The 27,479-nt window shown below is 38.6% G+C and overlaps 1 protein-coding gene across 6 annotated transcripts in view; it reads right to left on the reverse strand.

Annotated features, from left to right (window-relative positions):
• Positions 1 to 10,398: 10,398 nt before the first annotated feature.
• tmcc2 (transmembrane and coiled-coil domain family 2) overlaps positions 10,399 to 27,479 on the reverse strand; it is a 171,364-nt gene continuing 154,283 nt past the window's right edge. For all 6 annotated transcript variants that reach the window (XM_043716397.2, XM_043716395.2, XM_043716396.2 and 3 more), the window contains one exon: positions 10,399 to 26,911. In XM_043716397.2, the coding sequence (XP_043572332.1) occupies positions 26,600 to 26,911 (312 nt within the window). In that variant the 3' untranslated portion in view covers positions 10,399 to 26,599. The remainder of the gene's footprint in view (positions 26,912 to 27,479) is intronic.

Genomic DNA, 27,479 nt, shown 5'->3' on the forward strand with positions numbered 1-27,479 from the left:
ATTTCTCTAGTGCATCTTGTAGACAATAGACACTGCTGCTACTAAGCATCAATGGTGGAAGGATTGGATGTTTTTGGATGGGGTGCCACTCAAGTGGGCTGCTTTATCCTGGATGGTGTCAAGCTTCTTGAGTATTGTTGGGGCTGCAAACGTCCAGGCAAGTGGGGAGTATTCCATCATGGTGGCTCAGTGGTTAACACTGCTGCCTCACAGCACCAGTGACCCTGGATCGATTTCTGCCTCGGGTGACTGTCTGCGTGGGTTTCCTCTGTGTTCTCCGGTTTCCTTCCACTGTCCAGAGATGTGCAGGTCAGGTGAATCGGCCATATCTGAATTGCGCATAGTATTAGGCGCATTAGTCAGAGTAAGTGTAGGGAAATGGGTCTGGATAGGTTATCACTCGAGGAATCTAATCTAATCACTTCCGACTTGTGCCTTGTAAATGGCAGACAGGGTTTGGAATGTTAGGTGAGCTCACGGTACAGTATTCCTCGTCACTGACTTGCTCTTCTAACTGTATTTTGATGATGAGTCCAGTTCAGTTCTTGGTCAATGAGAATCTCCAGGATGTTGATAGTGGAAGGTTCAGTGATGGTAACATCATTGAATGGCAGTATTTAGATTATTGTCTCTTATTAGAAATGGTCATTTCCTGGTATTTGTGTGGTACTATTTCTTAGTACCATGTGGAATGAATCGAATTGGCTGAAGACTGGTATCTATGATGCTGAGGACCACTGGAGGAAGCTGAGATGGATCATCCACTCAGCACTCTGACTGTAGATTGCTTCAAAAGCTTCAGCCTTATCTCTTGCACTGATGTGTTGGGCTCTTGCATCATTGAGAATGGGGATATTTTTGAAGCCTCTTTCTCCAGTGAGTTGTTTAATTGTCCACTTATGACTGGATGTGGCAGAATTGCAGAGCTTACATCTGATCCATTGCTTGTGGGATTGCTTAGCTCTAACACTTGCTGCTTATGTTGTTTGGTATCAAGTAGTCCTGTTTCTCTAGATCCAGATCTCATTTTTTGGTATGCCTGGTGCTGCTCTTGTCATGCCCTCTTGCACTCTCCATTGAACCAGGGTTGAACCCTTCGCTTGATGGTAATGGTTGAACGGGGAATGTGCTGGGCCATGAGGTTACAGATTGTGCTGGAGTACAATTCTGCTACTGTTGATGACCCACAGCGCCTCATGGATGCCCAGTCTTGAGTAGCTAGATCTGCTTGAATTCTGTCCTATTGAGCACGGTGATAGTGCCCCACAACAGTTCTCAATGTGAAGACAGGACTTCCTCTCCACAAGGACTGTGTGGAGGTCCCTATTACCAATATATTGTGTATAGATGCACCTGCCACTAATTGATTGATTAGGATGAGATCAATTATGTTTTTCCAAATGGTTGGTTCCACTTGCCTCAGACCCAGTCTAGCAGCTATGCCCTTTAGGACCCGACCAGCTCAATCAGTGGTGCTGCTGCTGCTGAACCACTCTTGGTGAAGGACATTGGAATTCCCCCACACAGAGAACATTTTATGCCTTTCCACCTTCAGTGCTTCCTTCAAGTGTTGTTCAACATGAAGATGTACTGATTCATCAGCTGAGGGAGGAGGAAAATGGCAATCCAAACACCTTTGAAGAAGGGTCACTGAACCAGAAACATTAACTGTTCCACTCTCTATAGATGCTGCCAGACTTGATGAATTTCTCCAGCATTTTCCATTTTTGCTTCTGATCTCCAGCATCCACAGTTCCTGGTTTTTTGCCATCAGATACTTATTTGATAGCTCACCCAAAGGATGACAATTCGAATACTACAGTACTTCTTCAACATTGATAGTAGGAGAATCAGCCTTAATTCTGTGGATAAGCAAGTCTTGCAAGGTACATACAGATTCCAGGCCAAAACCTCAGGAAATGCTTTTGGAAGAAGAAGGCCAAAGCAGTTGAATGACTTCAGTACTTCTGTCAGTAACCAGAGTTTTGAGACCACAAGATATAGCAGCCATTCAGCCCATTAAATATGCTCTACCATTTGATCATGGACAATATGTTTCTCAACCCCATTCCCCTGCCATCTCCCTGTATTCCCGGATCCCCTTACTGATTAGGAATCTATTTAATGCTGTCTTGAAATCACTCAATGACTGCGCCTTCACAGTCTTCTTTCCTAAAAGTAATAAGAACATGAGGAACAAGAAGCCATTCTGTCCTTGAGCCTATTACATAGGAACTCTAAGAGGTCAGCTGTCCCTTAAGCCTGTTCAGCCCTTTAAATTTATCTTGACTTCAACTTAATTTGCTTGTTTTTATTCCATATTTTAACACCCTTAACAAAATTCCATTGATTGCAGACTTGAAAATTCGAATTGATTCCCAGGGCCCATACTTGGTGAAGTTTCAATTTTCCATTATTCTCCTTTTTTCTATTCATTCATGGGACGTAAACATTGTTAGTTAAATCAGTATTTATTATCCATCCCTAACTGCACTGGAGAATGTGGTCATAAGCTCCTTTCCTGAACTGTTGCAGCCCTTAGGGTGTAGGGACACCTACATTACTAGCAGGAGTAGAATTCCAAGATTTTGATCCAGCGACACTGAAGGAACAGCAATTTATCTCCAAGTCAGGATGGTATGGGGTTTGGTGGGGGGGGGGTGGGCCAGGGCAGGAGTAACCCTTCAATTGGTCATGTCCCTATATGAAAGGTGCTTCCTGTTTTCATGCCTGGCTGACCTAGCTTCAGCTTTAAGATTGCACTGTCTTGGTCTGGATATTCCCTCCAGAGGAAACAATCTTCCTGTATCCAATTTATTAAATTCCATTCTCAAATTAAACACCTTGATAAGATCACGCTTATTCAATCTTCTAAACTCAATGAGTACAAACAAAGTTTATGAAAAATGTGTGCATCATTTAACCCTGGCTGCCCTAGGACAATTCTGGTGAATCTGTTGTACACCTTCCAAGATCAACCAACATATCTTACTAAAACTGGAGGCAATGCCACAGATGATGCCAGACTAAGACTCTGTACAACCAAAGAACAACTCTGCAATTGTTTTAAATTCGAATCCCATTTTGTTGAGGGTCAACATGTCATTGTCCTTTTCTGATCCCTGTTTACCTGCACACTAGTTTTTAGTGATTTGTGCATCTTAAGTGTTTTGATTTTTGTGTTCAAATCCAAAGATAGTTTCAACCCTTGCTATCTCATAACTACTTCAAACCCCGCAATACTCTAAGAGTTCTGTACTTTGCTCCAATTCTGGCCTCTTGCGCTTCCCCAATTTTCATTGCTCTACCGTTGGTAGTCATGTCTTCAGCTGCCTAGACCTTCAAGCATAGAATATGCCTCACCACCATCCCTCTCTTCCCTTACTTCTCTGTGCTACTTTAAGTCATTCCTTTTAACTTACCTCTTTAACCAAGCTGTTGTACCTGCAGCAATATCCCCTTATGTGGTTTTGATTCAATATATATTTTCAGTTACATCACACTGTAAACTTGTGCAATAAATTCTGTGTCTGAAAATCTTATATACCACAACCACCTGATGAAGGAGCAGCAGTCCAAAAGCTAGTGCTTCCACATAAACCTGTTGGACTATAAACTGGTGGTGTGATTTTTAACTTGTGTGGTTTGGTATTGATGGTGTTAGGTAATCTTAGAATGTTAGAGGTGATATATAAGTGCAGCCTTTGTTGTAATTCCATCAGATTGGTCTTATTACACTGTGTACCTCTGTATCAGCTTTTAGTAATTTATAAACATTTGTATACAATCCCTTTGCTGGATTACCATGCTGAGCTGCTTCAGTAAATCATCATTTCAAACACCTTTGCAAACCACCAGTTTTCCAAAATAGCACCAACTTCATTAACTGTCTATAGCCCACTTGAAACACACATCCAGCATAAAGGAGCTGGTCAACACTTAACCATTGAATCTGTCACAAATTCTCAACATTTTGTTCTAAATTATTTTATTCTGCCACATAGAAGAGAAACTTGCATTTATATAGCTCCTTTCACAACTCAGAACATGCCAAAGAACTTTTACATTCCATGCAGTACTTTTAAAATATAATCATCATTGTAATGCAGGAAATGCAGCAGCCATTTTGCACCCAGTGAGCTCCCATGACGTGGATTAAGGGGTGAAAGTGTCTCTGGGCAAATGAAAAGGACTTTCTTCATTCCAAGAGTTGTGAATCTACAGTCCTCTGTCCCATCCAATTGTGAATGCTCGGTTGTTGAATATATTCAAAGCAGAGTTCAGGCTAAAGATTAGCCATGATCCAACTGAATGCTTGGAGGAGGCTGATGAGCTGTGATCTTCTCTTATTTATTGCATTCTTACGTTAATAGAATGGATAGCTCCTGCACCAGTTCCCAAAAATGAGGTGCCAAAACAATTCTGCTGACGTGGACTCAGACAAGGGCCTCAGTTTGCCTGTATACTGAAGCATTCTGATACGGGCAGAGATGTTAGTGCATTCAACAGTTTTCAACCCATCCTTCCACGATTGTCCAGGATCATGGAAGAAGCCTCGTCTCGTTTGGCAGAAAACACAAGCAACTCTTTCCCACTCCACAAATTCTGCTCCATCTCTCTGTTGTGTCACAGGCCCAGAGGCATTATGACTTGCAGTCCCTGTGCCTGTTGTAGTCTTTGTATGGACAGGTCACCAAATCCTCTGCCTTTCCTGTGAGAATACATCAACTCACTCTGCCAAAAGCTGGAATTCATGACAATATCTCCAAAGATGCTGGATTTCAGAGACATGGTGGCACAGAGGCCAATGTACTGAATGAACCTGCGTGACCCAAATTTGCTGTTATGGGGACAGCTGCAGAAATTGAACTTGTAATTACTTAGCATAGGCTTTTGAGCAGTGATCCGATTCGAGTGTTGATAGATTCCTTTGGTATTAAGAACGTAATCTTAAAAATTCAGGCTTTGCGGTTTAAGAAGGAAATTAACACAGTGCCTCACACAAAGGGTATTGGAGATCTGGAATGAACTCTACCTAAAAGCTGTGGATGTTGGAGGCAATTAGAGTCCAAGATTGATATATTTCTGTCAGGTCAGGATATGAAAGAGCATGGAATGGACTGAGGGGCTGGGTAGCTTCCTCCTGTTGCTGTTTCATTGCTCAAAAACCAGGTTTGAGGGCTGGGCTCCATTCTACATTCCTTTGAGAATTTTCTGATCAGGGTTGCCAACGTCACACATGCAATGTGACTTTCCGTTTAGGAACTGTTCCTGACAAATGATTAAGGGTTAGTCTTGAAATAGTTTCAATGTTTAAGATCACACAATTCTGCCCATTAACGAAAAACAGGAGGTTTTCTTTTCTAATTAATTCACAAACAGAATGACAGGAATGCATGACTTCAAAGTAAGAATCTCTAAACAATTTTATTACTCAGCTATTAACTTCAAGAGAAGAAACATTCTCCAACTTCAGTTAAATTGTACCTTCTGTGGACACAACGGTGCTTTTTAATGCCTGCAGATAGTGACTCCTAGTGGTACTCAAAAGACTTGCTGGATTAAATTCATGATCACAGGTTAAGCCTCAGCTCGAGCGTTATGTCTAGTTTTGACAATCAATCTTATGGAACAATGTTAAGGACTGGGACAGGTCACAGAAGAGATTTACGAGAATAGTATCAAGGGTAAGGGCCTTCAATTATGCAGAGAAACAAAATAAACTGTTATTGCATCCTTCAGGGCAGATATGGTGCTAGAGAAAGATCCTTGCTGAGCAGTTGCAATACATCTTGGGGATGGGACACACAAGAGCCACATTGCATTGGTGGCAGAGAGACTGACTATTTAAGATAGTGGTTGGGATGCAAATTCAGCAACTACTTTGTCTTGGACGATAGTTCAGTTATACAAGTACTTTTGGCAATGCACTCACCCAAGTATTAAGAGAGTATTTATTTACATACACAACTTGTGACTTGAAGATACAATGTCTTCGGGGCTGTGAAAGTTCTCATCCGAATGTAAGTTCATTTTTCCTCTTTTGATACAGGGCTGAAGATGGTTTGATTGACTAAGTTATCTCTTTCAGCAAAGGCACAATATTTGACAGCAAAAAGGAGCAAACTTGCATATAACACTTTCCACAAATTCCAGAAATTTAAAGTGCTTTACCATCAATGAAATACATTTGATTGCTATTGTAATGTAGTACATGTGGCAGGATTTCACAAACAGCATTGAGATACTAACAAAACAATCTGTTTTAGGTGATAAAATACAAAATACTGGAAACACTCAGCAGGACAGGTAGTGTCCAGAAGGGAAACAGAAGGAATATTTCAAGTTGATAATCTTTCATCAGAATTTCTGTTTTTATTCAGTTTCAGCATCCATATTTTGCTTTAGTAATCCAGTTTTAAATGTTGGTTGAGGGATACACTGAAGAGTCATAATGGACTTGAAACTTTAATTCTGTTCCTCCACGGATGCTGCAGACCTGCTGAGTTTCTCCAGCACTCATTTTACATTTCTAGCATATGTAGTTTTACATGAAGAAATACCTCCCTGCCCTTCCTCAATTAATGTTCCACAGGATCGGAGTACATCCACCTGAAGGTTTAATGTCTCATTTAATTAACAGTACCTACCAACACTGCCTCAATGCTGCATTGGTCGAGTCAGTCCAGATTTTATGCCAAATCTGGAGTGGGGCATGAATCCATAACCCTTCTGACTCAGGCAAGAATGAACCACAACTGACATCAGAACCTGATAGAGATAGCACAGGAAAGAAAGAAAATCATCAGACAAGAGTTTTGTTTAAAATTCTTGCGGCACGGAGCACATGGCATTGAATGTCAGACTACACATTCAGTGTCAAATTATTTATATTTGCATAATTTGCTCAGTGCCAGGAATTTGGAAGACCTTTACATGGGAAATTAAATCAGTAAATAATTTGAAATGTCTGCATTTGAATTTATGATTTGTGGAATTATAGCTCAATGATTTTGCAATGCATAATTGTACTGCACATGACCCAATTTCCTTTGGAGATTTGTCAAACACCTTTTTTAAAAATTTACTTTAATCAGAGTTTTGAAGGCTCTGAAGCTTGAGGATGATGAGTCTTTGAAACACTCATCCTGTGAAGGTAATGAAAGCAGACTGCTTGAATATGTTTAAGGCAGAAGTGGAGAATTCTTTTCAAGCAAGGGAATAAAAGATATGAAAGGTCCATGAGAATGCAGTTTTGAGGTTACAATAAGATCAGCTATCATCTTATTGATTAGTGGAGCAGGCTCAAGGACGGAATAGCCTATTTCGTATATACAATCATAAAGGGTTAAAATTGAGCAATTGAACAAGGTTAGTGTAAATAATTGAGAGTGTATAATTTCCAATAAAGGCAAAATACTGCAGATGTTGGAAATCTGAAATAAAAACCAAAATTGCTGAATAGACTCAGCAGGTCTGGCAGCATCTGTGGAGAAACAGAGTTAACATTTCGAGGCCGGTATGACTCTCCTTTGGACCTGCTGATTTTTTCCACCACTTTATTTTTTATTTATGCATTCTTAGAAATTATCATTTGTAATTATACCCACTAAACATTCACACCCATTGGCACATAGAACTGCAATGGGTACCACATACATAACATGCACTGCAGCAACTTGACAAGACTTTTTAACAACACCTTGCCAACTCACAAATTCCATCACCTGGAAGGACAAGGCCAGCCACTGCATGGAAATAATGCTACCTTCAAGCTTCCTTCCAACTTGGGTACCATTGCAATTTATGGCTTTTATTTTATTGTCACAGTTTCAAACCCCTGGTACTCCTGTCCTTAACGGCACTTGTAAATCACATGGACTGCAATATGTTTTAGATGTTGGTCATCACCACCTTCTCAAGAATGAACTGGGTTGGGACAACAGATGTTGGTCTTGCCAGTGATACTCACAATCCAGGAACAAATAATAAAAGAAGTTTTCATTAGTAGATCTTAGAGAATATCGGTTAAGGGAGATGATGCTCATCTCTTCATTTCATGACTTGGGAGTCAGTGATAAAAGTTAAGCTAATCTAATCTAAGGATCACTAGAAAGCAGGTCAGACTTGGAATCTTAGTTTACATTGTAGTTTAATCGTTGCCTTTGCTGAAGAAATCATACTATCTTTAACACTGATCATATGTTGGATTAGTCCTTGGATATCGTAAGGAATCTTTCATTTACTTAGCTTCATACATGACAAAAGGAGACCGTTCCATTCATTGTGCCTTTGCTGACTCTTTCAAAGAACTATCCAATTTGTCTTACTTGCCTGTTCTTTTATCAGAACTCTTCAAATATTCCTTTTTCACGCATAATTCTGATCACCTTTGTGAACATTATGACTGAATTTACTTTTATGACCATTTCAGGCAGGGCATTGTAAGTCATAACACATTGTATTACACATGGATTACATATGATAAACATATTGATGGAAATGGAATAGTGTAGGTTAGATGGGTTTCAGATTGGTTCCACAGATCGGCACAACATAGAGGGCCGAAGGGCCTGTTCTGCACTGTAATATTCTATGTTCTATGTATAGAGTTCATCTCTCTGCTGAACCTATTGCCACTTATCTTGATTCTGTGCCTTCTGCAAAAAGTTTTTTCCAAGGTACAGAACTAAAGCTCTTCACAATTTTGGAAACATCCTGTTAAGCTTCTCTGCTTTGAAGAATACAACTTCTTCAGTTCATTCACATCAACAGTCACTCCTGGAATTATATGAGAAAAATCTCTTCCCCAACCTCTCCACAGCCTTGGTGTACTCTTGAAAATGTGGTGCTGAGAGTTGGCACAAAGTTTGGGAACTCTAATGCCCCCAGTTACAATTATATGTTTCATCATGGGTAAATTAGTTGTCTTTAAGTTACCTTTGTTCCTTGCTGTGCTTACAAGAATGCCAACCTGCTTCAGTTTAAATGGTGAATATAAGTGTTAACATTGTATTTGAACCCTGAAAGTAGATTTGTAAATCTTACATGCAATCCACATTTTATGTTTTGTTTTACCTCACTTGTCCTAGGCTTCAGAATTAGAGAGTCAGGTATGGTTTAACTGAGATGTTTAACATTTAAAAAAAAAATTGATGGGGTAGATACAAATAAGCATTTTCTTTTAAGAAAAACAAGCAAGTCCAACCTTAAATTTAGAAGAGAATTAGATTCAATAGTGTGGAACGAGATTCAAGGCTATACAAAATTGAGAGAAAGAACAAAGTCACCAATGTATTTTGTGAATTGTACGGTTCTATAATTTCCAATCACCCCATTGAATCTGTACCACTAAAATTACACCACCACCTATACTAGGTCATGTTCCCACATGAAGGCCCACAGCCTTGAATGTTATGACACTATGTGCTCATCCAAATACTTTTTAAAATGTTGTAAGGTTTCCCACCTCAACTACCCTGTCAGACAGTGCATTCTAGACTCCCACCACTCTCTGGGTTAAAGGTTTTTCTTAAATCCCCTCTAAATTTTCTGTCTTCCACTTTAAAATTATGCCCTCTTGTTATTGACCCTTCTATTAAGGGGAACAACTGCTTTCTATTCACCCTATCCATTCCCCTCAATATTATACACCACTTTCAGGTCTCCCTCAATCTTCTCTGCTCCAAAGGAAGTATCCCAAGCTTTCTTCATAACCAAATTACTCCATCCCAGGCAATGTCCAGACATCTATATAAAGCTCCTCTGTACCCCTTCCAGTATAATCACATCTTTCCTCTAGTTTGGCAATATGAACTGCACACAGTAATCCAGCTGTTGCCTAACCAAAGTTCTGTACAGCTCCAACCTGACCTTCCTGCTCTCATAATTTATGTCACAACAGATCAAGACAAGCATCCCATTTGTCTTATTCACTACCTTCTTAACCTGTCCTGCCATTTTCAGCCACGGACAAACACTCCAATATGCCTTTGTTTGTTGAGCTGTCTAGTGTTTTGCCACTTAAAATTGAGGTTGAGCGTTTTAAATCCAATTATTTAGGAGAGAGTGGGCTAGTCTACATCAACAGAATCCACAAAAAGATTGCCCTGAATGTTCTGGTGCACAGGCAGTGGTATGGGGTGAGGAGACGTAAACTAGCAAAAAGACAACAAATCAATCTCTAAATAAACTGCAAATCCAAATGCTCAATGAAGAAATGTATCTTATGAGGAGGGCAAGAGAGAAAGACCTGATATTTTTAATTACACCTTTCATACCTTCAGGATGTTCCAACGCCTTTCAGAGCCAAGAGAACAGTTCAAAGGGATCAGTTGTCATATAGGAAAATTACCAAGATAATTTAGATACAGCAAAATTCCACACAATGCAACTAAACAAGTGAAAGTTAAGTTTATTGGTTGGGTCAATTGAAAAAGATTTGCGCTTCAAAAGCATCTAGCACAACCTTAGGGCATTGCATAACATGTAGCATATTACACTGAGTATTTGTGAAGTGCAACCAGTCACAATATGAAATACAGCTGCTAATTTTCTGACAGTGATAGGATGATGACCAGACAATTTGTGACACCTTTTTGTGTGGATTCAGGGATAAATGCTGGGTGGGGAGGAGCAGAGAGAGATCACCATGGCTCTTCAATAATGTTCTTTTATATCTACCCGAGGATAGACAGGTCAATTGTTTGTAACTCTCACTCAAACACCATCATCTGTGACAAAGTTGCACTTTATATGCTCAAGTCCTTGGAAAGGGTACTGAACTCATAACTTTCTGTTTCAGACCATCAATAAACAAGTTTAATTTCTGGTTTTTGCTGATCTAGCTTATTTCAGCCTGAGCAATAACTGGTATCAGCTCCAAATTAGATTTTAAAATGTCCATTTCTATGTGGATGTTTGACAAAAGATGATTGACAGTTAACAGTTTTTGCCACACCTCCATGTCAATAAACCATGGTCCTTTTCTCATGCTGTATAAATTCAAGTTCATTTCTAAGTTTGATTTCGTGTTTGCAAACTGAAATGCTTCAACTTTGTCTCTTCATCATCAACATGGGTGATTTTAATATGTATATAGACTGGATTAGTCAAATTGCAAGAGTAGCCATGAAGGATAGGGCAGAGAGTATTGGAAATTGTTTTGTTGGAGCAATATTTTGCGAACCAGCCAGAAACAGGTTATTTTAGATTTAGTATTGTATAATGAGAGGTGATTAATAAATGACCTCAGAGTTAAGAAACCTCTATGGAAGAGTGGCCACAGCATGCTGGAATGTCAAATTCAGTTTGAGGATAAGAAACTGGAGTTCCACACTAATGTTCTGGTCATAAACTAAGGTAAACATGGTCATGAGGATGATTTTAGCCTGAGTGTACTTGGCAGAAAGATTTAAAGATACAGCAGTGGATGAAGAGTGCAGACATTTAAGGAGATATTCAATTCCTGACAACTAAAGTATATTGAGAGAAGAAGAAATATTGTAAGAGGAAGAAAACACATCCATGGCTAAGCAAGGAATTTAAAGACAGCAAAGGCAAAAACTAAGGCATTCTAAATTGCAAAGGCTTGGGACAGGCTGGAGCATTGGGAAACTTTCAAAGACCAACAAAGGGTTACTAAAAAAAAGTAATAAAAAGAGCAAAGATTAATTATGAAACTTGCACAAAATATAAAAGCTGATAGAAAATGCTTCTATAAGTATATAAAAATGAAGATAGAAGCTAAATGAATGTAGGCCCCTTTGAGGAAAAGACTGGGGGGTTAATAGGGAACACAGACACGAAAGTAATACTTAGCCTTCAGTTTTTAAAGTGGAGAACACTGAAACCATTCCAATTGTTCTGAAGTTGAAGGCATGCACTGTACCTTAAGATAGAGTGAATGCTGTTCTGAACTGAGAGATTATAAGCACCTGTGTGATATGACTAGATGGCAGTACTGGAAAAATGGAAAATATGTAACATGTGGCTATGAAGTGGATAGCTGGGTTTTGGTTGTTGTTTTAACAACAATTCAAATTTAACCAGTTTAAATTATGCCCCAGGATACTAAAACCCAATCAAGTTTGAATTTATTGTTTTGCCAACATGGAACCAATGAGATGATCCAATGCTGGGGGGAGTGGGTTGTTAGGGTAGGTACAAAATGTGGGCATTTTGAAAATTGGTCAGAGAGCAACTGCCATCCAGACAGAAACACAGAGTATTCTTGCTGTCTAGGAAATTGGGAAACACTCTCTATCAAACATATCTTTTTATATGAAACACATGCAGTGAGAAAAACGATCCAGGGAAATTGTCAGCCGGGAGAAAGCCACAGAAGCTGACAGCAGCTGTGTGGTTTTGAAATTAAGTTGATGTAATTTTAATAAGTATCCTATTGGAACAGCATATTATTACAGAGTTGGAGGCAGATAATAAGCAGTTAAGAGAAAGGGGGACTTAGAGTTGTGAATAATTGTTTAATGTTCACTTTTGGAGTTACAAAAAGATGTCATTTTCTTTAAATATTGGAAATTGTGAGCTCTCTGTCACTCATATTTTAACAGATTACAAAGTGAGATGAGCTTTTCTGGGTGTTTGGTTTAATTAACAGAAGGGTTTACTGCCATGTCATAACACAATAGTAACAGGTAATGAAGAGGTAATAGAAAAGGAGGAACTTAAAACAATTGCCATCACTAGGGAAAGAGTTCAGGAACAAACTATTGGAATTAAATGCAGATAAGCCCCGATGGTCTGATGACCTACAGTCCAGGGTCTTCAAAAAAGTGGCAGCTGCATTAGTGGATGTACTGCTTGTAATGTTGCAAAATTCTCTGGATTCTGGAAAGATTTCAGTGGATTAGAAAAATATTAATGTAATGCACTTATTCAAGAGAGACAGAATGTAGGAAACCATGGACCAGTTAGTTTATTTCTGTTATTGGGAAATTGTTGGAATCAACTATTAAGGTAATAGTAACGATCCATTTAAAAAGTCAAAACACAATCTATCAGAGTCAGTAAAAATAAATCACATTTGATTAATTTGCCAAAGTCCTTTGTAGATGTAAGAAGCAAGTGGATAATGGAAGTCCTGTAGCTGTAGTATATCTGGACTTCCAAAAAGCATTTGATAAGATGCCGCATAAAATGTTAATACATAAAATGTAAAATCACACTGGTTTTGAAAAGATTTACAAGGATGTTGCCAGGGTTGGGGGGTTTGAGTTATAGGGAGGCTGAATGGGCTGGTGTTATTTTCACTGGAGATCAGAGGTTGAGGAGTGACCTTAGAGAGTTTTATAAAATCATGAGGGTCATGGAAAAGTTGAATAGCGAATGTCTTTTTCCCAGGTTAGGGAAGTCCAAAACCAGAGGGTGTAGGTTAAAAGCAAAGGGGGAAATATTTAAAAGGGACATAAAGGGCATGTTTTTCACAGAGGGTGGTACATGTATGGAATGAGCTAACAGATGAAGTGGTACAGAATGATGCAATTACAACATTTAATAGGCATCTGGATTGGTGTGTGCATAGATAGGAATTAGAGAGATATGGGCCAAATGCTGGCAAATGGGACTAGATTAATTCAGATATCTGGTTGTCATGGATGAGTTGGAGCAAGGGGTCTGTTTCCATGCTGTACAGCTCTATCACATGGGTTGGGGTAATATATTAAATTGGATACAGGATTGGTGAACAGACAGCATGCAGAGTCATGACAACAGGTTTTCCTGGTTGGCAAGCTGTAACTAATGGTACACAACAGGTTCTCAACTATTTACAATCTATATTAATGACTTGGATGTGGGTTACAAAGTACTGTAGCCAAATTTGCAGATGGTATTAAAATATCTAGGAATGTAAATTGCAATGAAGAAATAAGAACTTTACAAATGGGTATGGTTAGGTTAGGTGAATGTTCCAAAATCTAGTAGATGAAGTTTAATGCAGGTAAGTGTAGGATTGTCTATTGTGGTTGGAAGAATAAAAATGGAACTTATTTAAATGGAGAGAAAATTTAAAATGTTTCACTGCAGAACAATCTGAGTATCCTTTTGTCTGAGTTGCAGAAAGCGAATATGCAGGTACAGAAGGAGGGCAGACATAATTTTGTCATTTATTGCCAAAGCAGTGGAGTATAAAATTCAAATTGTTTTTGCAATTTCACTTAAAAACTGCATCTAAACTATTATGTACAGTTTGTTCCCTTACTTGAGGGGGGATGTAATTGCACTGGAGGCACTTCAGAGAAATTTAATCAGATTAATTCCAAAGATGAAAGGTTTCTCTCATGATGAATGATTGAGCAGTTTAGGCATATACTTGCTAGAGTTTAGAAGGATGAGAGATCTAATTGAAGTATAGAAGATTCTAAATGGGATTGACAAAGTAGACGCAGAGTGGATGTTTCACTATACGGGGCAATTTAGAACATAGAACAGTACAGCATAGTACAAGCCCTTCAGCCCTCAATGATGTGCTGGCCTTCTATTCTACATCTTCCATGTGCCAATTCAAGAGTCGCTTAAATATTCCTAATATATCTGAATGTACTCCCACTGCTAGCACTGTATTCCACACACCCACCACGCTCTGTATAAAGAACCTTACCTCTGACATCGCCACTAAACCTTCCTTCAATTACATTAAAATTATGCCCTTTTGTGATAGCCATTTCTGCTCTGGGAAAAAGTCTCTGGATATCCACTCTATCAATGTCTCTCACCATTTTGTACACCTCTATCAAGTCACCTGTCATCCTTCTTCGCTCCAGTCAGAAAAGCCCGAGCTCCCTGAACCTTTCTTCATAAGACATGCCCTCCAATCCAGGCTGCATCCTGGCAAATCTCCTCTGCACCCTCTCTAAAGCAGCCACATCCTGAGGCGACCAGAACTGAACACAATATTCCAAGTGTGTGTGGTCTAACCAGGGGTCTATAGAGCTGCAGCATAAACTTGTGGCTCTCACTCAGTCCCCCGGCTAATGAAAGCCAACACACCATACACTTTCTTAACAACACTACCAACTTGGGTGGCAACTTTGAGGGATCTATGGACATGGAACCCAAGATCCCTCTGTTCCTCCACACTGCCAAGAATACAGTCTTTAACCCTGTAATCTGCATCCAAATTCGACCTTCCAAAATGAACCACTTCACACTTTTCCAGGTTGAACTCCATCTGCCACTTTTCATGCCAGTTCTGCATCCTGTCAATGTCCCATTGATACTATCCACAACTCCACCAACCTTCGCATCATCTGCAAACTTACTAAACCACTCTTCCACTTGATCATCCAAGTCATTTATAAAAATCACAAAGAGCAGAGGTCCCAGAACTGATCCCTGCGGAACAACCACTGGTCACCGAGCTCCAGGCTGAATACTTTCCATCTATTACCACCCTCTGACTTTTATGGGCCAGCCAATTCTGTATTCAGACAGCCAGATTTCCCTGTATCCCATGTCTCCTTACTTTCTTAATGAGCTTACCATGGAGAACCTTATCAAAAACCTTGCTAAAATCCATGTACACTACATCCACTGCTCTACCATCATTGTGTTTTATCACATCTTCAAAGAATTCAATAAGGTTTGTGAGGCATGACCTGCCCCTCACTAAGCCCGCTATCTCCAATCAAACTATGGTTTTCCAAGTAATCATAAATCCTATATCTCAGAATTGTTGCCAATATTATGCCCACCACCGATGTAAAGACTGACTGGTCTATAATTACCAATATTATTCCTTTTCCCTTTCTTGAACAAGGGAATAACATTTACCACCCTCCAATCATCTGGCACTACTCCAGTGGACAGTGAGAACACAAAAATCATCACCAAAGTCACAACAATCTCTTCCCTCGCTTCCTTGTGTAAACCTAGGATACGGCCAGGGGATTTATCATTATGTTTTTCAAAAGTTTCAGCACCTCCTTTCTAACATTAATTTATTATAGCAATTCAGTCTGTTTGATGTCGTCCTCAGAAACATCAAGGTCCCTCTTAGAAGCACAGACTTAAACAAAGTAACCATTAAGGAGCTCCCCTACTTCCTCCGATTCCAGACGCAAGTTCCCTCCACTATCCATGATTGGCCTCACTCTGGCCATCCTCTCATTCCTCACATATATGTAGAACTATGTAGGGTTTTCCTTAATCCTACCCGCTATAATTTTTTCACACTCCCTTCTCACTCTCCCAAATTAATTCTTCAGTTCCTTTATGGCTACCTTGTAACCTTCGAGCCCTGTCTGATCCTTGCCTCCTCAACCTCAAATAAGCTTCCTTCTTCCTCTTAATTAGATGTTCCACATTCCTTGTTGCACAAGGTTCTTTCAATCTACCATCCCTTCCTTGCCTCAGTGAGACAAACCTTCCAGCTCTATCAGCAAGTGCTTCCTAAACAAACTCCGCATTTCTGTTGTGTATTTCCCATAGAACATTTGTTCCCAATTTAGGTGCCCCAGCTCCTGCCTAATAGCATTGTAATGCCCCCTCCGCCAATTAAATACTTACCCATACTATCTGCTCCTATTCCTCTCCATGAGTATAGTAAAAGTTAGTGATCACAACTCTATCAGAACCCTTCCTGGAAGTACCTAACAAAAATTGCTCCATCCAAACTATTTGAACTAAGGAGGTCCCAATCAATAGTAGGGAAGTTAAAGTTACTCATGACAACAACCATGTTACTTCTGCGCTTTTCCAAAGTCTGCCTCCCAATCTGCTCCTTCATGTCTGTTGCTATTGGGGGGACCTGTACAAAACTTCCAATAAAGTGACTGCTCCTTTCCTATTTCTAACTTCCACCCATATTGACCATCGACAAACCCTCCTTGATAACCTCCCTTTCTGCAGCTGTGATACCATCCCTGATTAGCAATGCTACTTCTCCACCTCTTACCTCCCCACCTATTCCTTTTGAAATATCAAAACCCTGGAACATCAAACCATTCCTGCCCTTGTAATGTCCAAGTCTCTGTAATGACCACAACATCATAGTTCCAAGTACTGATCCATGCTCTGAGTTTGTCACCATTATTCCTGAACGAGAAATTGTAATTTTAAACTAAGTGGTGGTAGACTTAAAACTGAGATGAGGAGGAATTATTTCTCTCAAAGGGTCATGAATATCTAGAATTCAGTAGCTGAGTACAGTGAATGCTGCAATGCTGAATAAATTTAAGGCAGATATTTTAAATTAGTAATAGGATAAAGGGCAGTGGAGACAGGACAGGAAAATGAGGCCAAGATGAGATCTGTCAAGATCATATTAAGTGGTACAGCAGGTTCAAGCGACTGAATTGCCGACTCCTCTTATTTCTTACATTTTATATGTTGAGCAACTTTGCCGATTGGCACCTGTGGCACCAGACTTTAATTACTGGGACAGGAGAGAAGGGGAGAAACTAGGGGACTAGCAATTATGTCCAGTAGGATTCCTGGCAAAAACATTTCCAGTTCAAATTATTATCTATGCAGTAGGCAGTCTGCACTACAGCTGCAATCAGATGTTTTGTATTATGGTATTTTACTGTATTAAAATTATTTTTTGCAGCTGTAATTCTCAGAAATTGCAGGAAGCAGACAAGATACACCGTGGATTATTTGCGGACTTTTGGCTTCGGAAGCAAAACACTTGCTCCATATCCTCATAAGTATTTGTAACTTTCTGTAGCTTGGATGTACTGCTAGCTTACTGGACAGTTAGCATCGTTAATGATGTTCTTGATTTCCGCTGTTAAAGAACAAAACGTATAGGTTGAAAGGTGCTTGGTTCAATGCTTTATCCCTGGAATATTATCAGGAAGAAGCTTCATTGCTGCTAAGCTTGGAAGGAAATGAAGAGCACAAAATTGCCAGGCACCTTCTTTTTAATGTTTAAAGTGTTGTCCTTATTTTCAGGTCCATCCAATGACTCAACTCAGCCTACATCTCTGCAGCCTTCTCCAGCCTGCTGCCCTCATATGGCACTATGCTTTTTGTGTATTCTTGTTTTTATTTGCTTCGCTAGTTGGCATGGCTTCATCTGTTTCAGCCCTAAACTCTGGAATATCCTCCTTGAACCTTTTTACTTCCCTCAGAACAATCCTTTAAATCTAACTCTGGCTAGACCTTTGGCCATCTACCCTAACTTCTCACGTAGGTCAGAGGCTAATTTTATTCAATAATGTCCAAATGAAACATTTTAAAATATTTTACTAGGTTAAAGACGCTACATGAATGCAAATTATTGTTGCTATTCAGTAGTCATACTGAGAATGAGTATGTGGAAATATTGCACATTGTACAAACTAGATAGTCAACGCAAAAGAACAACCTTGCAGATGATTAATATATTTTAGGAAGTGTGTCTTCAAGGGAAGAATGAACAAATAGCCAGTATTATTCACTGACCAATTAAGGCTTTAATGACAACGTTCAGATCCAGAAATCTCTTGTGCAGATTGAGAGCAACACTATGGCATAATCATGGGTCAAGAGGGCTGATAAGAATCAAACTGCATTCAAGTACACCAAAAGATCTTCCTGCATGAACTAAAAAAAACTTAGAACTGTTGAATAAATTTATTTAAAAATTGGTTTATTTTTTGACAGGTCTGCGTTTTGATTGTATGCAGAAGTGTACATTTATCTAGACATTTATTCTTCCAGAAAGTAAAATACAATGAATGGATGATGGGAGATTCCAATATAAAATCTATCCTTGAAACTCTATGCCCAGATCTTTATGTTGAGCAAATAATGAGGAACACCAGCAAGTGAAGTTCCTTGAGGAACCAGTAATAAAGTAACCAAGTATTTCTTTATCCTTGCCAATTATAAAGGACATTAATCTGATGATACCATCAACTTTATTCCCCTACCCAAAAAATTTCGAACTCCTTCCATGATTTTTGCCCTCTTGAATCAACATTTCAATGACACAGACACAGTGTTAAGTTCTTTGGCATTGTAATGTGTTTTACATGGCAAAGTAATTCAGCCACATGGTTACTTAAGCACCTGAGGGCCAAAGAAACTGGCACTGAAATTTCGGATTTCAGGTTTGAATAATCCATCGACAAAACTTCAAAAAGTTCCCACAGGAATCCAAGTATCAGTAGAACCTGCTAAGAGATAATATTGATGTGTTGATTTTTTTCCCTTGCCAGTGATTTAATCACACCACATGCCAGTACAAACACTTACTCCTTCTGTGCTAGTTATAAGTGAGTGAGAAAACCTTTGGTTCCACTCTCCTCCCTCCCACTGCTATTCAGAGCACTGTCAGCCTATTCAACCAAGAGCAGCTTCATTCATACTCTAGTCACATACATACACTTTTAAGCCAGTACCACTGTACAGTGATTTAAGAGTGATAACTTGACCTCATTTTGTCCCCTCCCTCATACAGTGCACAAATGGAGACTGCAGTAATGCTTAACTCTGAAGAGCATGAGCCAGGAATAAAGTCTAGCCTCTGATGTTAGAGCCAATCTAACTCATTGGGAAAACGGAGACTTTGAAATGCTGAGGTAGGGGTTTGTTAATTTCCCAATCTGAACAAATTCTAACACATTAATTCATCTTTGGACACAAAGCCATCACTGTGTCCAGTAAGTGACAGGTTCAACCAATTAAAGGTTAGTTTTAGGGCTGATAATTGAAACAATTTCTTCACACAAGAAGCAATCTATATGTGGAACAGATGTTCAGTGGTTCAAATGGTCTTTTGTGTCTTTGTAGGTATCTTGGAACGGAGATGTACATTTAACTGCAAGCACAGAATTCTTCCACTCAGACTTTGCAGCACAGGAAATTTTCTTTAAAAAAAAATTGAGCATTTGTCACATGTAAATGAGTGCCCTCAACTGGAACTGTTGTGGAAGCAAGCTGTAAAAAGGTCATTGATCTCAAGTAATTAATAAATATATTGCAACATGAAAATGGAAGCAAAATAAGTTTGAGACAGCATGAACAATCTTGAAATAATGGAAAGGAAACAATAAACATTCGTATGACCTGGAAATATCATTGAACTAGATGTGAGTGTACGAAGTTGTTCCCCAAGAGCTTACGTAGCAATAAAACTGATCTTGCGTCTACATATAAGGAATATATAAAGAAGGGATTCAGTTTCAACAAGGCATGTTATCTTTATTTCTTTATTCTTCTGCCTTTAGATTCTACGTTTTGGTTTATTTTTCTGTGTTTTAAGATGGCGCCAGAGAGTGGTGACACAATACAACACATCACTGTATTTTGAATGTGATAATAAATAAATCAAAACAAATTGGAGTGTCAGGAAAAAAATGCAACTTAAACAATTCACTCAAAAAAGGACATTTCATAACTTCAGGTATCTCTTTAAATAACTGATAAAATAAACTCTTGACCTTGCATATAAAACAAGGATAGTCGTGGTCTACATTCATTGTATCAATTGGAGGTTTCATGATCCAGATGGGCTGAGAATCTGCAATGCACAACATCCTATGACAAAGGTTGCCATGCTCACTAATGTAACACAATGGACCGCTGCCTCTAATCAATAAAGTTGTTTCTGGGCTCTGTACAGCATGTGCCACAAAGAAACATTTATCATATGTTCTCTGATACAGGACAGAACATAACCAAAGATAATTATTTATATAGCATTACAACTAACATGGCTTGCTGCAAGCTTGACTAGATTATGACTATTGTTGAATGTCCACTAATTCTAACCTCTTCTGCATCTGTGAACTTCAAGAATTCAAAACTGGGAAAATATTTTCTGGTTTTGTCTTAGTGAGGAGGCCAACAATAAACTACTTGTAAATCTGCCAATTCAAAGCACAAATGCCCAGTTAGGCTCTATGCAAGTAGAGCACATTAAAACAAAAATATATGTTTAGCACAGAATGAACTTCCATGTAGTCTCCTTGTCTCATTTTGTTAATCAACACAGAGCATCTGAAAATTTGGTTACATACTTGGAGCACAAGGGAAGCCACAGTGACAGCAAATTTGCCTGTAAAGTGCAAAAAAAAACTTACATCCAAGAATTTTCTTCTTTGCAAAGCAGGCCCTTACGATGGAGACTGTCATTATTTAAAACGTTAGGCCAACCAAAGAACTGATCTGCCCCAGCCCAATGCTAGTCATGCATAAACTGAGCAGAAAGGGAAAAATGCCCAATTTAACACATTTTTACTGTAAAATAGGGATGTATCATAAATAAAAAGTACTCATCCCCTCCCCTAAAGTGGACTTTCCTTTAATGCCCACTTTCAGAACATTCAAGTACTTTCATAGTGGCAGCTGACAATGTTCAGAAAAAAAGGAGTCTAGATCACTGCAACATTATAAGCATTAAAATCTTTGTAACAGAATCCATTAAGACTTGTAATATAAGTTGCATTATGCTGTTATATTAAAGAGTTAGTTTTTTTCAGTTGATTGAATGTTCTTCACATATTCAAATAACTATCACTGGTGATTTATCAGATCTTTGCCACTATTTGAATAAATTAGGCATTTAATTGCTTTCCACATTTTTTGCTTTCTATAACTATTTTCAACAAATTATTTTTAAAAATAACAGAAGGAGCCAATGGAAAACACATTGTTCTTCCGGTCCTGTCAGTGACACTCTTTGGTGCAAATAATCTGGGGTTCAGGGAACAAGCAAGACTATTAACCAACAAAAATGTCAGTCTACAAATCTACCATTAAATTAAGACTACCCATTTTAGTAAAGCAAAATGGAGGAACATAGTTGTATTTGCTCTTTCAGTTCCTGCTGTCACAGCAAAGTCACGTGCACCTAAAGTGATACAGTAAAGCACTGTAGTGCCTGCTGAGGTAACTCTCTTGAACAGAATCTATTATCTCCGTACTTAAACCATAAGAGTAATGTCTCTTTTGACTGTGTTACCATAGAACTCACTGGCCTACATAAAGTGCTTGATACTGCAAGAACTACACAATCCCCAGGGAAAGCTCAGGTGGGGAAGTGGCAGTAAATCTTCAAAGAACAATGCTGTTAAAGTGGAAAAGGAAAGTATCAATTAATGTTTAGTTGCTGACACGAGGAAAGAATCCCATTGCTGACACTGAAATTGACGAATAATATAAAGGACTATTTTCATAATATTTGAAAATCTCTGCAATGACAATGCTGTTTGGCTTTAAGTCTGTGGCCAATGAATTTTGTCGTTGTCTGTTTTGCAATATTTCTGATTTGTAGTAAAATGGCAAATGCAAAAATTCTGAAAATAATGTTGATAGGAAAGTTTGTTAACTTGCATGGTTAGTAAATTGCTTTTGTATTCATGTACCTTTTGTTTTTCTGTCAGTCATGTACATGGCCATAACAAGAGTAAATAATTTGTTGTAGCGAATGATGTGCTATTAAAATTTATTTGCTTTATCCCATTGGTGGGGCAGGCATATTCACTACCACTTGGCCTTTTCAAGTAAAATTAATCTACCCAGGCAGCAGATCATGCAGTGGGTATGATTAATTTGAGAAATCCATTGCTGGCTTTTGTAAATCATTTGCCCGATAACTTGATCAGGGATCAATTCCTTCCTGAAAAACAAGTCCAAAATAAAGGGCTAGGTGAATCAAAAATGCTGGAAATGTACAGCACTTAAGTCAGCATGAGAGAGAACTGATAAACTAACACTTGGAATATAGAACTGTTTTCAAAACTGAAAAGAACGGCGTACTTGGGCAAGATACAACATTCAGGGAAAGGATACACAAATATAAATATGCACTTGTTACAGATAATAATTCAAAGAAAAATCATGAGTAAAATGAAAAGAAAAACCATAAGACACAAGTCAGTTTCATCATTCTGTAGTCTGTAGGTTTGCCCAAGTGTACAATTCCACCCTCCCCCTGGTTGACTGTACTAAAATATCTGTTCACTTATTTTTCAGGTTTACATCAACCAACATTCACTGATGTTGGTTGATGTAATGTTTCTAGATTCTGTTTCAATCTTAGATTCCAACATTGTAAGTTCAATTATTACCCATAGGATTACTTAAGTGATGCAACTGTGATAAGGATGTAATGTGGTTGAACACAAACTTTAGGAAAGGATGGAGGTGGTGGTGAGAGCAAAAACACGTCATAACAATTTAAAACTAACAAAATCCAGCAAGTATCTGGGAAGGAATCATACTGCCAAGACCGATAGGGAGCTGAAAGCATTTGTGTTACAAGAACAAGTGGAACAGTGATCAGCATTGCTTATGCCTATTAATAAACTACTTAGCATCAATATAATTCAATGGGTGTACGTCCAGTAGTATTGCACAGAATCAGAACCAGTTCAATCAGGATTAGAAGGTGGGGGTAAAATGGACCAAACGTGTGCAAACATAATTCAATGCCCATTTTAAAATTTGTCCTTATATTTTCATTTTAAAATCCTATTTTCACTTACTTAATAGAAACACAAAAGTAAACTTGCCACACTACAATCACACCCTCTCGCAGCAGAGGTACAGCACTGGCAAGACAGCATCTTTATAGCAAGAGAAGCCTACAAAGTAAATTTCCATTAGAAATGTTCATTGAGGAATGCATACTGGAAAACTAAACTGGAAGCACATAAAGATTTAAGATATTTATTATCATAAATTCCTGAAAACAGGTCAGGACAGTAAATACTCTATCAATCTTCATAAAGCTCTAGATCTATAATTTTCACCAACCGAGCAAGGTTGCTACAAAAACTATGGTTCAAGTTATTCTTCTCAAAACAGGAAAAAGATACTTTAAACTAAAAGTGCTTTACATAAAAATATTCAAACTTGAGATTACAAAGTGACCTTCAAACTGTACACTCCTTTTCCCTCGTACTGTACCTTTACAGGAAAGCACATCACTTCCTAAATGGCAAGAACTTCCATTGCGTTAACAGCATACTACCTTGTCTAATCACCCTTCCTGTTACACACACACACACACACACAGTAATGTACTATAGACGTGTTAGAATGGCCCCAGTGACACCACATCCGTGTATTAGCCCAAAAGGTCCCAAGACAATATTTCTCTAGTACAGCTGGATTAACATTATTAACTGGTTGCCTATATGATACATTCTGATCCTTATTCTCTCTCCATTCCCGGTACTACTACTCCTGTGTTTCAAAGGCCCATATTACCATTTCTCTCGACAATGTTTAAGCCATTATCTTTGTGCACAAGCCTGGAAATTCAGTGCAAACCTGGAACTGGCTGGTCTATTTGACTCAGAGTCTCACCATTTGTCATATTTATTTGTTAAATTGAGGTCCTAGCAAATTCCATATAACCACAACAATTATATACTAATATCTAATACATTTTTGGGTCATTGATGGGAAGGCTTTTCTCTAAGTACAGGCTCCACTATTAGTTCTACACAGACTTTCAAATCAGCACTCAGTCTAACAATATTTCCTAGGTGCTAATTGTTTCCAAAATGAGCATCAAACAGATGAATTTTCCGATTAAAACAGGGAAAAATCTTCTTGTGGGAATGTTTTTCTGGTATTCCCTCCAAGTATCTGGTGTGCTATGCCAAACTACTTGAGGAAGCTGCGCTCACTACCCTATGCCCCAGTGATTCCCCAGAGTGCTAAAATGTTTCTTACAGTACTTATTTGGACAGCCTACCTATTAGAATTACAATCATACTCAAACTTAAAGTAAATATTAGAAACAAAGAAAGCTCTCATTTCCATACTCCATCTTCCACAAACAAACAGGTAATGTAGGACATGAAATGAGACAAAATTACTATTTAAAAACAGGACGCAAGCATTGTTGGTATGGTCTGGATTGTTAATATCAAACTTGCAGAATTACTTCCTTCATCTGAATCTGTGGTGTAAGCTGATTAAAAATTCTCATTTCATGAGAATCAACTTTTCAATTAACTATACGATTGCTAGATGCATGGATGTTTTGTTTTAACATCCTACACACTGAGCTCTGCTTGGACTATGGTCTATTACCACAATCTCTCTCCTATTGCCATTATACTATGCTGCTGTTGGTCAACAGCCAACTTGTTATTTCTAATAAGGCATTTGGTCTCCATTAGCTCACAAAGGCTTTTGGAAATGAATACAAGAAAATGAAAGGATGCAGGGGAAAGAATGGGGGAGAAAGCAAAAGGGAAAACTTGCATGTAATCTTCTGATCTACCAGGTGCTGCTTAACTGAGTGGAAAATATTACCATGCTGTTTCACCAAATGGCATTTAAAAATTTTTAAGAATCTTTTTAAAAAAAAAGTTCAAGCAACGCACCACAAAAAGCCAGTGTGCTCTCATGAAGCAAAACTTATTTCGATCATTATTTACCCACACAAAGCTGATACACACAGTGCAGCAGTTGGGAAAAAAATACTAATTTTAACAGCTTAAAGTGTTCACATCAAACCCAACATGTAGTTCTAATACTTTCTCTCCATCACAGATATGTCCATTGCCTGGTTAACAGGTCAAGTAATTGAAAGATATGAGGGAGAGTGAAGTGGAATTAATTCATCGTGCTTAAATACATCAAAACAAATTGCAGACAATCAACCTAGTAACACATGATGGTCTTAATTCCTAATAACACCATCAATCTAATTGCTGAACAGGTTCTAATGCATCTATTTTCTGCTACAGTAATGGATCCTACTATAACTTGAAAACTACTCATACCCAAACCACTTCCATCATGTGTCATAATCCAGCAGTATCTCGATGACCAAGACATCTCTTGCCTTTTCACATGTGCAGCAACTAGCCAACATATAACTGCTACAATTTCTTTATTTACTGATGCTGGCAACTGCAGCAGTGAATGAAACATGCACAAAAGATGCAAGACTGGGAAAAGTAAGACAAAATTCTTTGAAAAATATGGTCGGACGTGGAGACTACTTCTAGTTGCTGAGAGCATCTGCAAGTTTTCTTCCAACATTCTACTTTTCTTTAATGGCAAAAACTGGCCAAACAAAATTTTCTGCCTGCTTCAGCTGTCCAAAGACATATTTTCACCCGTTCTAAATGCTTTGAGAATTCATTTCTACTAGTTTCAAGGACTTTTTTTCACATAAACCGGAATGTGCAATGTGATTAAGCTTAGGATATCTTGCAAACCATTCGTGGTATATCGAATGTATATTAGTTATAAATAAATATATAATCAGTCACACAAATAATATTGACTCTCTCCCGGCCCTCACAAAAACTCTTAAATATTTGTTATAAGTTAACAATAAAACAAAAAAAATACTGAAATGGTACAATTCGTTATGAACAGTGTCTTCCTTAAACTGCCTTCCTTCATTACTCGCTTCAGTCAGTACGCAACCAATTCACCACAGCCTGTTCAGTTAAGATCTTTAAAAGAATAATGTAGTTCAATCAGCTCTTCCTTCTAATTGGGCCTCATCGCACCACGAATCGTATTGTTGCACGTGGCCACCACACTAACAATGTCATCTACGTTGATGAGATGAGGTGGGATGGGAGAGGAGGAGAAGAAAAACAAGAGGTCAAGAAACCTTGTTTGCATTAAAAAAAACACGCCAATCTGTCAGCTATCAAAAATGTCCAGATCAGCTGGGTAACTGGATCTGTTCTGAGAAGTACACAATATTTTCCCATTGCTTCCAGAGGGAGACAAGGAACAATACCAGCAGCAGTGTGCTGAGCACCCGGAACCGTGTCTTCATGAGAGGAGTGATGAAGTTGGCTATGGTGGAGACAAAGACCAGTATGACAGCCATGAGTGCCAGGATGACATTGATGAATTTGCCCAGCAGTGCCCTCGCATTTGCGTTCTCCACCCCTTCCAGCTGTACCACCTGCTGCTGCTGTTGCTGAAGCTCCAGTTTGGTGATCCGGGTTAGACATGACTCCAGAGCTTCCTGTAAGTGGTGAACAAATAAGAAGCAAAAATGAGTGTAGTACTTTTTCCTCACATTCTATTGGTCTCAAAGCCAGCTTCAATGCAGAGTCAGTTCGAAAGTAGATGAAAGTGTCAGTAACAAACTAGGTTGATAAAACAAGTCAAGAAAAGATGGCTGCTGTGAAAAAAAAACTGTTGCTGTATGGGACAGCTTCAAGTTTTGGCCAAAGGTAAATTATAAGGGCCCAGAATAAAGACGCAACAATGCTATGATTGATTTAAATACTGGATAACCAAACTGGAAATCATTCTATTCTTAGAACTAAGATCTCTCACTGACAAAATCCCTACCCCCCTCTTGGACACTGTTGGTGAAGATGGGGGAGAAAATGCACAAATTACAAAGCAAAATGAAGAGACATTTCAGGATGTTACTTTATTTAATCTCTCCTAAAATTCCACTGAATTATTTTAGTTCTGCCAGAGTGATAAAATGTTTCTTACAGCCATGTGACATTGATGAATCCAAACTACGTTAGAAGCATTTTCACCCAGAAATCAAACTATACTATCTTGTTGGAGCATGG

Source organism: Chiloscyllium plagiosum, unplaced genomic scaffold (assembly GCF_037043375.1).
Source record: "Chiloscyllium plagiosum isolate Xiang-an unplaced genomic scaffold, Cpla_swu_hap1 HiC_scaffold_26, whole genome shotgun sequence".
NCBI lineage: Eukaryota > Metazoa > Chordata > Chondrichthyes > Orectolobiformes > Hemiscylliidae > Chiloscyllium > Chiloscyllium plagiosum.